This window comes from Barbus barbus (assembly GCF_936440315.1).
Source record: "Barbus barbus genome assembly, chromosome: 45".
Lineage (NCBI taxonomy): Eukaryota > Metazoa > Chordata > Actinopteri > Cypriniformes > Cyprinidae > Barbus > Barbus barbus.
Window position 1 is genome coordinate 22420678 of NC_136723.1, and position 12183 is coordinate 22432860.

Consider the following 12183-nt stretch of genomic DNA (forward strand, 5'->3'; position numbering starts at 1 on the left):
CAAGTGTAAAACTGCATTTTATGGGTTTGTTGGCCATTTAAAGGCATTTCAACAGGTAAAATAGGACTGCATTGGCAACACATTTGCATGGCCAATAAAACCCATAAAATGCAGTTTTACACTTGCCAAAAAGTGATTACAGACTCTACTTATTGAGTGAACTGTTCTTTCTGCCTCAAACTGACTTGATTTCATTCGTGGCTGTTATATTTGATAGATTATATCTCATTCAGTCCTTTTTAACCTGTTGAAATACCTTTACATAAATGGCCAAAAAATATCTGCAAACATATTATGGTATTTTTATGCTTTAGTAGAGTCAAAAACTTCCATACCTTTAAGTAAATCAGAAAGTCCTGAACATATCTGTTCAAGGAAGGCTGCAGAATCCTCTGCCAGCTGGTCGCTCGCGCTAATGAGTCCAACATCCAGCCGCACAAGAAAACATGCAATCTAGCCGAGACGTGAGCAATAAGGGAAGCCGTCTTTCACTATTGCAAAATAGAGAAAAAAACATTTTACATTTAAGTAACTGTTAAGCTTCTTAACCTTCTTATTCGTAAAACACACAAAATGACCAATAAAAAAAAGTGTTGAGCACCAAAAGCAGCCCATATTAATTAATTGATAAGTTATCTTTAATTGAACATATGCATTTTCCTATATACACACACACGATTGTCCCATAGAGCAAAGGGGAAATCATTTTATTATATATTCCTCAGACGACTAAAATGGTTCACTGCAATAAAACATGCTAACACACAACATCTGGGATTTTATTACATTTATGATGTATACTATACTCATAGTGATATAGTTATCCTGGCTACCTACAATTACAGTTAGTTAACAACACAGCTGACTTAAAATTTTAAAGCAACCAGCTTTTTGCAGATTTTTGAGTTTTCTCAATTTATTTTTGTAGGAGATTCTCAACTTTTTACTGAATATTCATCAAAAAATTTGATTGTGTCCATTTGTACCCCTCCAGGGTTTTGTAGGCTTTTAAAGAGTCTCCGTAGTAACGTTAGGAGGGAAAGATTACATATCAGGAGACTGCAGGTCAGGAAATCTATCCGTTATATTGATACACGTTAAAAGCACCCCGGGGGCATTATAGGGATCTGTTATGTTTAATCTATTAAGTTTTGCTATGTACGGGTCTATGTCTTTTGAATTAAAGTGTGCAGTGAACTCTTGAAACTTATGCTGGTGCCATTCATTTCATATTTGCTCCCGGCTGTTCTTGGCTGCCAGCATGGTGTAAACCAGGCCTGCGTTCAGCACCGACAAAAAAAAAAAGAGCCAACTTACTTGACCCAACTTAAAAATCTACTGGAGCTGGTTGCCTTAAAATATTGTTCTCTCAACTTATTTTTGTAGGAGATTCTCAGCTTTTTGTTGTATAAACTTAAAACAACAAGTTGAGAAAACTCAAAAATCTGCTGAAGCTGGTTGCAATTGGTTAAAATTTGAAGTTGGCTCAACTTATTTTTTTTTTTTACAGTGTGGTGTGTTGAACACCCTGTTCTGATGTGTTGCAACTATGGCAGCTGAGAAGGCCATTATTTGTGTTCTTTTTGAAGAATTTCCGGAGCCTGATTAAATCGGTATAAATACATACTGCAAAATACGCTCGATGTTACAGTCACTGCCCTTGCCGTCCAGAATAAAAGAGAACATCCCAGTCGAGTGAAGGGATTTGTGGAAACTGTGCTTCCTAATTATTGTGATCCTCGCATTTCAGGTGAAGGATAATCCACTTCTTACCTCCGAGACTGTGTTATGATCTATACAACCTTATTATTTTTATTGTATTAGGCTTATCATTATTGCTGATCACTGCTGTTGTGCTATGATATTGTAATATTTACCATTATATAATCAGAGAAGCATAGAAAAGTTTATGAAAGTGTCACTCCACAATACAATAGCAAAATATATAAATATGTATAGTATTTATGTTACATTAATCAGTGTCTAGCACATCTTCCTAAGGAAAGGATATGGACCAGAAGACATTACAATTACTGCATGATATTTAGACAGACTTCCAGATCTATACTTGTGCTCATTATTTCAGTTATTGTAATGTAAATAAACATGTGCAAACAATATGCTTGCTCTTGTGAATTTATTTTGATGTTAATTATATTTACTTACAAATTCATCATCATCATGTTGATATGCTATGTTACTAAAAAACTCGTGTCTTCTAATATCTTCAATTGATGCATGCAGTGGACACATTTGTAAACGACTTCACTTGGACCCATTGTGCGAGCTGTCTCTGGTTTATATACATGTTGCTGCTGATTGGGCTGATATTTTTGACACTCACCAAACAAGAGAAAACGTATCTCAAACCCCGTTGCACACCATTTCCAGGAAACATGTCGTTCAACCCAGAAACCGTAGCACACCTCACTTCAAATGAACAACACTCTCTCAGAAGATGAAGGACCTCATGATGACCATCTCCACTCGAAAGGTCAGTTTTAATGTCTCACTGCCACCTGCCGGAAGTACAGGGTAAAGACAAGCACGATGAAGCACATTCATTTCTTCAGTGTTGCTCTCCTCGTTATTTAAGAAAAAGAAAGTTTGTACTAAGCTCAACTCGACTGTGGCATCCTTATTCTATATAAGCATAAAAAACATGACGCTTTCAGTGCTTCAGACAGCAGTCATTATGAATGATCTAATCATCTACATTACAAAACCAAGTTTGATCGGTGAATAACTAACACATTTTAATGTTTGCTTTTATATCAGTGGTTTACACTGAGTTCTTTTTTTCAAACATATTATTATACCATACCAGCATATTTGCTGAGTCTGATTTTAATGTTTATTCCTTGAACCTTGATTACTATGGTAAATATAAGGTAGTTTTTTTTATTCAAAAATGAACGATACAGTAGTTTTATACCCACGTGATGTCCATGCATTAATTGAGTACTAAAGTTGCCAATATTATTGCCACAGTATTACCTTTATCACAAAGAGACGATATAGTTTCACTTGGAAACGCAATATAATTTGTGGTGTGTAATTTATTTATTGGTGCACGTATAAAAACCATGCATATTATTATTATTAAAATAAAGCTTGTTATAAGCGCATAATGAACCAATTAATTTTAGATGGCGACAAAAAAAAGTTTGATAAGTATGAGTGGACATAGATTGAAACATAAGATGACAAATCTCAAAATTAATATATTTAATATTGCTTTTTATCAGTCACTTAGAAATGAATAATACGATATTCTTTATTCAGATAAAGGTGAATTCTAAAGTATATCATTTTGACTAATATTTTAGATCCATTAAAAGTGTCCAGTTTATATTCCTAAAAGTATTTTAGCATGACTGATTTCACACGTTTAGCTCATTTTTCACTTTTATTCATTGATATTATCATAAAGGTTCACTATATAAAATAGTACGTGCCTAGTGTATTTAATGCAAGAGCGTCTTTTGATCGAAAATGAGAGCAAGTCAGTAGATGAAACACAAACAGCAAGACTTTCACTTTGACTCGAGCAAACCAAATCATGTTCTTCTGCTAACCAAGACATCTCAAGCTGATACAAACACGCGACACACGTGTGGAATCAACCCATGCTTTTATTTCATTTGTTGCATATAAAATTATTTTGTTTCCTGTAGTTTATGGACTTCGATTGGAGATGGATCTAAAGTACGGGCAACAAACTGTAAGAGACTGAAAGAAGTGTTTTAGTTTTTAATCAGCAGAACTTTTTAATCAAATGTTAAAGTATCCCTTTAATGACATTGAAAAAATACCAGTAATAATTAATAACAATAGCCACGATTGGCTTTGGTCCAGGGCTGCTAAAATCTACAGTATACGTGTCAGAAAGTATGCTTATTTAACATCTGAAACTCTACGGACTCGTTCAGTTTAGTGCACAAGCACATCTACAAGGCTGGATGAGATGAAGGTAGCAGACGGTACCTGAACGAAGTTAAAGAACAGCATGAAAGTAGAAGATCACAAGCAGCCAAGCACCTCTAGGGCAAACCCAGCCGTCCCGGGACTATTGCAGCCGCTGCGTTGACAGCAGCCTTCGCTATGTGCCACTTTTTTGGACCTACAAATGAAAAGAAGTAACCCAAGGCGTCCTAAGCTTTAGCTTTAAATGCAGCGCATAAGATGCCCTGATACCCTGGCAGCAGACATCGTTCTCCGAAACACGTAAAGAGACCAAACAGACACAAATAAAGAGTTTGTAAGTTAAGGCACAGCCCTGGGGCCAAACGCCAGTGGCGACTCGTCTCAAATGGTTTGGCTTTCCCCAGATCTCCAGAAACACACGTTTGAAGGTGACCTTCTCCTTTTTATACAGAATATTATTATCATCATCATCATCGTCGTTTTCTTCTTTTTACATTGGATAGTATTTATAATAATAAACATTCTCTCAACAAGAGTTTACCAAATACAGCAACTCCATCTGGGATGAAGTTTAGAAATCTGTCATCATTTACAACAAACATTACAATATATACAGCAAAATAAATACATCGTTGTAAACAGCGAAAGAAAAAAAAACAAACAAACCATAATCAGGTAAGGTCATCTGGTGAGGAAAGAATATCATGGCACAAACTTAAATAAAAATATATAGAACAAAATCAGTACTACTCGAGGTTTCAAGTATCTGTGAGCGTATTATATTAACTACAGACTTTAAAAAGTTTGTTCTATGTACACGACCAAAAACAGGAGGCCAGTAACTTGCAAGTCCACACGCTCTATGCTACAGTTGATGGTCTACAGTACTGCTTTCAAACAGATGCCAAACAATAAATTAAAACCATATACAGATATAAATAGCCTTCTTATTAAAAGCCACGTGTCGCATAGTGCGTGTCCGGTGTTTTGGCGTGAAATGAAAAGGTGGATTTTGACGCTAAACTGCATCTAGCCCTAAGAGAAGATCTCTGATCTAATGAATTGTGACAGATGGAGAAACACAGGTGATTCTGAAAGGCATTGCACGACAGATACTCTACGACTGTAGAATACGCATGCACCGGATGGATGTGGTTTTTGGGAGTTTGTGGTTTTAGTTTCACGCGCTCAGCGTGTGAGATCCTGCAAGTCAAAACTGAACAAGGCAAAAGGAAACAAAATCAGAGTCTCACACGCTATTATAAAAATCTCCAGATGTCTTTATAACAGAAGTGCTTCAAATAAATGGCTGAGTGTCTGATACGCCCATAACAGGATGTTGCCAGTAAAAGAAGCTAAGCTTGACCTGGAGTTAGAAAGCCTGAACAGGATGCTTGTGTCAGTTTGAACTGCATTAAAACAAGTCTTTGAATGGTGATTAAAGGACTAGTCAATAATAAAGTTCATAAAGGCATATGTTTCGTAACACATTACTTGAAGCCTGTAATGTATATTAATATTTTAATACTACATATTATTTGCATTAATATTAAGACACACACACACACACATTTATATATATACATATACATACATGCATGTGTGTGTGTGTATATATATATATATATATATATATATATATATGAGACTGAACGTGTAGTAATATTAAATTGGTGCTTGTAATGTTAAAGTATTAACATTATATATTTTACACATTTTATGTATATATTATTTTTATTTTTTACAGGCTTCAAGTGCAGTGTAGCTGAAATAACTGCTTCAAAACAAGGCAGAAATAAATCAGAAATGATCTGAACGCACAAAAAGCATCTGTAGGTGTTAAGAGGCTCGTTGGAGGTAAAGTTTTTGACGAAGTAAAAAAGACAGTAACAACGTAAATACAGCTTCTGAAAGGAGGGTGTGTGACAGCAGGGATGTGAATATGGTGGCGAACGCACTACCCACGTCGCGTACTTGCAAGTTACCCTTCGCGTTTCCTCAAAAACACAACAGCTGCTGTTTTGTTATTTAAAAAGTAACTATGTAAAAATCTGTATGTATACCGTACAAAATCATCGAAGAGGCCATGACAGCGCTGGGCTGTTTGTTTTTTTGTCTTTTGTGAAATTTTTCTCAGTCAAAAGTTTAGGAAGACTTAAAACGTAGAAAATAAGGTCTCTTTGAAATCCAAAGAAACGCGTTCATGCGTCAATCCCCGCTGGCGTCTCCTCCGATTGCTTTGTGCAGGGAATTTCCTCACTGTCGTCCACAGAGAATCACAGACGAGGAGGAGGAGGAGGGCGAAGGTAAACAAAACCAAGCTTGAAAAAACAGACGACTAAATATTATTCCTGAGTGCAAATAAAACAACAACCTACCAAAGTCTTAGTGTCCTCTCGTCTCCAGGCAGCTCGTAGAGAGACGGAAAAGAGAAAGAGAGAGCGAGAGAGGAGTGGCCGAGGTCTCGGAGTGCAACGTGCGCTTTGGAACTCAATTTCATTGTCTGTTATTAAATATTTGCGTTTTTTGCCATCGCGGCAGCTAGTTCGGGCCGTCCAGACGCGCTGCTACGTATCTGCCGGCTGCTCCTCCTCGTCTTCTTCATCGTCCTCCTCTTCCTCCTCCTCCTCATCCACCATGCTGGGTTCCGTGGAAACCTCCTCTGATATTCCCTCCTCCGCTTCCAGAATCTCCGTGGATTCCGAGTCCTGCGTGATGAGAGTTTTGGAATCACTACAACTGTTGTCCTCCTCCTCTTCTTCATCATCCTCCTCCTCCTCCTCCTCGGCCTGGCTGCCGCTGTCTTTCTCTGTGTCCGATTCTCCGTCCTCCTCCAGCGTCAGTTCAAACTGGAACTTCTCTGCTCCGGTGGAGCGGCTGCCCTCCTCGGACTGGTCGGGAGCGGGCGACGGGCTCTGTGGGATGGTGCTCTGGTACCACTCTCTGTTGTCCTCTAACGTGTCCAGGATGTCCTGGGCGTCCGGGTGTACAAGGTCGGCCCACGTCTCCCACAGCGGGTGCACGATGTAGTCAATGAAGCCCACCTAGAGACACAGAGACAGGCACGAGAATTACACTCACATACAGTTCAGAAATCGATTTAATTTTATTCATATTTCTATAGTATTAATTGCAATTTACAGGTTACATTTTTTCATTGGCAAATTAGTGTTTTATTGTCAACTAAAACATTTAGGTACAGTAATTGAAATAAAGATTAAATAAAATATAAATATTAGATGAAAAATTTTTATGTAAAAAAGAAAAAAAGAAATGTTGCTTTGGCAACTAACTGAAGTTGAAGTACTACAACTAAAATTGAAATAAGTATTTTTTTCCATTGACAAATCAGTGTTTTTATTAACTAAAACAAAGAATTATACAACATCATTGAATTTAACAATATATATATATATATATAATATATATTAGATGAAAAACTCAAAACAAAAATTAGTAATGTTGCCTTGTCAATAAAAATACTAACAAAATTGCTAAAACTTAAACTACAAATTAAAAATAGAATAAATAATTATGTTCATTAATTTATTAAATGTCTGCGGAATTCATAATGGTTTAATAGATTTAACAGGAAAAAAGAGAATTGTCCCCATTTTTCTTTGCAATGCTATTTGTTTTATTTGACACTTTTAGCCCTTTCACACATACAGACTTTTCCGGGAAATTACCGATAGATTGCCGTAAAGAGATGATGGGTGAACAGGACCTTTTCAAAAATTCCGGTAAATTCATTCCGGCAATTTTACCGGTATGAGAAGTTGTAACATTACCAGTAAATTACGCAGAAGGAAAATTACCAGTATGAGCACGTACAAGTTCAGAAAACGCGCTGACGTAAGACGTCTACTCCGGGCCAATCATAACATTCTGACGCAGATGACGCATTCGCTCCGCACTGTTTACGCTCCAAAGAGGGTCTCGCAAGCTGCAGCACAGACTCAAACGTATCTCTGGACATGCAAAAGTGTTCCGTCCACATCTCTTCATCGAAGTTGTTCAAAACACTTTCCCATGTATCTGTGGAACTGCCCATGTCCGTCGCACAGTCCTCTGTGTAGCCATATGAGTAAACATAACAGTTTTTTTAGCTGCAGGTAGCGCCTCTGCCTTCGGATGCTAGCGTTTTTTTCTCCTGTAGTTCAGTATTTTGGTTTGTAGTCGTCTATTACAATGTCTCTGGGACAAAAGCAGCTGCATGAATGCGAAAGTTTGAAACAAAAATGAAACCATCAACAAAAATACTGACCGCATATACCCCTCCATGTTTACAAATACAAGCGCAGCTGTTTGGAGGTTAATGATGTCACATAATTTACCAGTATTTTGGAATGGATGTGTGAATGGTGCTTTTCTGGAAAAAAGATGGAATGTCTTTGCCTGTGTGAACAGCGCATTTTTGAATTTACCGGTAAAGTCGTTCCGGTAATTTTACAGCAATTTACTAGTATTACTGTGTGAAAGGGGCTTTTATCTTACAATTAACAGTTTTATTTTTGACTCTGCGGTAGAAACCAGAACTTCTATAGTTCCTTTTTGAATTGATGACCCTACCTGAGACTTCTCTACAGAGGCGTTGTGTTTGTCACACATGGGGCTGATCTCCATCCCTCGCTCTCTCTCTCGATCGCCCTGACTGAAGAACTCCTCCATGATGCGGTCCGTCCACTGTTTGTACAGCTGCAGGGGTTTGGTGGGGTTACTGAGGTCCGCACAGTGAACCATGTTCTGAAGCACCTGATAAGAAAATCATATCAATTAAGTTTAAGGGTGTTTTTACACCTGACGCGTTGTTTCGGAACCTGGCTCCTTTCCCCTCTTAACTCAGTTGGTTTGGGCATATGTGAACATGGCAATTGTGCTCGGATCCGCGCCAAAACAATCGGTCCGAGACCGCCTGGACGAGGTGGTTTCAGCTCGATTAAAAATGAACTCTGGAGCGGTTCGGTTGTAGTGAGAAAGCAATCCAATCCAACGGACCAACGAACCAGGCTATATATCACACTGTATAATGGGTAATTCTGTAAGTTCCGTGAAAAGCAGTGGGTGTGCACGTCTTCGCCATTCAAAATCAAAGCGGCGCCTTTTCATTTTATAATGCTGTCTTAATGCTCTTCGTATAGGAGCATTTTAACAATCGAATCCTGGACGAATCCTGGACTCCTGCTCAAAATGATAAATTAATAAATATATTGACATGTACAAAAAAAACAAAACAATAATAAGCCTTCAAAGCTGTTGCCGTTCCAGATGACGCGTGTGGTCAGAGAGAGTTTGTTTGCCTCGCTATCCAAATGAATCATCAATTGTCATTCCAGCTCCGTGGAACTTTGACCAATGAGAGGTCAGTTTACTCGCACGTGACTTGTATTAACAATTTTGGTGTGTTTAGAAACTTTGCTGTGTTACAGTGAACCACACCAAGAATAAAAAGCAACATTGTAATAATTTTAATCCCTGTTTCGGAACAAAGCAATCGATCTACAGGTGTGAAAACACCCTAAGATGTTAAAATGTTGAAAATAGTTAAATATTAAAATGTAGATCATTATTGAAGTTCTATGAATTGATCATTTCTGCATAATTTAGCATTTAAATCATGTAAAATGTGTCAGATGGACCTGAGAAAACTACATCCTATATTTACAACAAATCAGTGTCATAAATAATTATCTAATGTGATAGCAAATTTTAACTAGTTTTTATAAGTTCTGTAAATTTCCAGTTTATTTTTAATTTACACTTTAATTCATGAAAAATGAGTCAGATGGAGCTGAGAAAACTACATCTTATATTTACTAGCAAGTTATCATAATAAGAAAATTAAATACTAAAAGTATATAAAAAATAATATCTTATTAGATAGCTACTGAAGTTCTATGAATTTCCAATTTAAATATAGTAAAATGAGTCAGATGCAGCTGAGAAAACTACATCTTGTATTTACAACAAATCAGTATCATAATAAAAAATAAGTTTATAATATTTAAAACGATTTAAATCATGTGTGTCAGATGCAGCTGTGAAACATGAATAAAATAAAACAATCATTTAAATATTAAAATGACAAAAGTTAAATATTAATATCATTAGATAGTCATTGAAGTTTATGAATTTTTAATTTATTCTTAATTGACCATTTAAATAATGTAAAAAGTGTCAAATGTTGCTTTTTGCATTTTTTTAATTTACGATCAATGAAAACAATTGTCTTAAAAAAATAAGTAAGTAGACCTGAAAGTAATTTTGATAAATATTATTTTAAATCCCACTATGTAGTTTCAGAAGTTCTATGAATTTCCAATGTACTGTGATTGTAAATGCACACCGCTGGTCAACAAAACACAAAGTCCCGCCCCCAATTCACGCCACTGGCTGAGCCAGAAGTGGCTGTGCTGGGCCGCTTGAACAAACTCAGTAGTGTTTTGATAGAACCAGAGTTTACAGGAAGTCAAAATAGACCCGCATCAGCTTAAAAGACTCACTTGTATCCTGTCTGAGTAGTTATCCAAGAGCAAGACTCCAGAACTGGTGACCTTCTTGGTCTCGACCATGGTCTTCAGATCGGCCAGCAGGTTCATGTGTTTGGACATATCAGTCGCCAAGACCTTGGAGAAACGTGCGAGAAAAAAACCTTGAGCCAGAATTCAGATGGAACATCATCAATGCTAAATGTCATTTGAGCGGGACGTACGATGTCGATGACCATCTTGCGCAGCGATTGTCTCTGTTTTTTGGTCAGGTTCTGGAAGATGTCACAGTTCTCCTCCTGCAGGAGTTTGAAGCCCACTGCCAGATGATGGTTTTCCAGCACCGACGAATCATTGTACATGAGGGCCAACTCAGAGTCTGCAGACATGAAGAAAACACCAGAAACTCTGTGACCTTGTGCTAATCTGTAGATGAGCGTGACAAACAGCTGTGTCAGCAGCAGGACTCAGGACTCATCACAGCGTGACGCAGGAGACAGACACACACAATCCCATGAGGCGCATTTATCTGTCCTATCGGCGCATCAGTTCTGCTTATGTCAAAATAAATGTATGTGTGGTTTTGAGGACAGATGTGTCTCTGAGCTGATGGGATTGAGTGATCTGCTCCCAGCCGTTTCACTGAACATATAGATCCATCCATTATGATATAAAACCTCACGAGCTGTCATTCAGGGCATTATTATTTATCAAATGGATAGTACTCCTTCTCGATGCTGACTGGTCAAATTATGCATTCTACTTATTCTAAGTAAGTATTAACCTTAGATTTAGGGGAACTTTTAGAGGAAGAATAACTTGATTCATTTGTGGTCTTAATGTATATATATATATTTAATTATTTTTTATAAAAGGTAATACTTTAAAACATTTATACAAAAAGCATGGCTGCAGACATATTTTTTGATCTGCTAAAATTAAAAACGTTTTATTATTTTCTCAATTGTTAAGATATGGTTCAAATGACTCATATATTCATACAGCACACTTACTGGTGTTAATAAGGAACTGGTTGGAGACACCCGGGTGGTCTACGTCGTGAATAGCACTGGCGAAAATGGCAGCGAGAATTTCAAGGTCTGTGAAAACCGCCTGAAAGAGAACAACATGTGGATGTACGGTGAGTGAAAGCAGACATTATCTTCACCACATAACCTTTTTAGAAATCCAGCAAGTAGCACAAGCAAGGTCATACCGAATCAAATCTATGAACTAAAGGGCTCGCGTGCAAAACTTTTCACCTGTAATCAGCTTATAATGTTAGTCAAGGCTAGATGCACCAAAAACAATTCATAATTTAGTTGTTGCTTGTCTATTTTCAACCCTCTGTGCAGTACGTAAACAACCCCTGTTATGGTCGAACCTCAACGCACTTGAAATGACCAACAAACGCCCAGTTGTTGAATGCTGAATAGGTCGATGTGACGTCAATACAATGGTCATTTCCAAAGGAGCCTTAGTTTCCATAAATGTTCTCATTTCTTTTGAAAATGGCAAGGAAAGCCTTGTTTGGACTCACCTCCAGAGCAGGCGTGGAGAGCAGCACATGTGTGGACTGGGTGACGTCAGCAGCGTGAATGTTATTGTGATACGCAACATCAGCATGATAATGGTCTTCTAAGGTCATCAGGTACGTTATGAAAGTGTCCAAGGGAATTTTAAATGTTTTGAGTAAATCCCTTTCCTGCAGGAGAGAAAAACAGAAAGATGAATAAAGTGTCCATTTATGATAAGGTGCAACACATTT

At 37.4% G+C, this 12183-nt stretch overlaps 1 protein-coding gene across 2 annotated transcripts in view; it reads right to left on the minus strand.

Annotated features, from left to right (window-relative positions):
- Positions 1-6048: 6048 nt before the first annotated feature.
- The window catches only part of LOC306864151 (3',5'-cyclic-AMP phosphodiesterase 4D-like), a 70328-nt gene continuing 64193 nt past the window's right edge, over positions 6049-12183 (minus strand). For both annotated transcript variants that reach the window (XM_079407897.1, XM_079407896.1), the window contains exons 11-16: positions 11956-12120; positions 11429-11528; positions 10640-10794; positions 10431-10553; positions 8500-8682; positions 6049-6971 (exon numbers count right to left, since the gene is read on the minus strand). In XM_079407897.1, coding sequence (XP_079264023.1) covers positions 6495-6971; positions 8500-8682; positions 10431-10553; positions 10640-10794; positions 11429-11528; positions 11956-12120 — 1203 coding nt within the window. In that variant the 3' untranslated portion in view covers positions 6049-6494. The remainder of the gene's footprint in view (positions 6972-8499; positions 8683-10430; positions 10554-10639; positions 10795-11428; positions 11529-11955; positions 12121-12183) is intronic.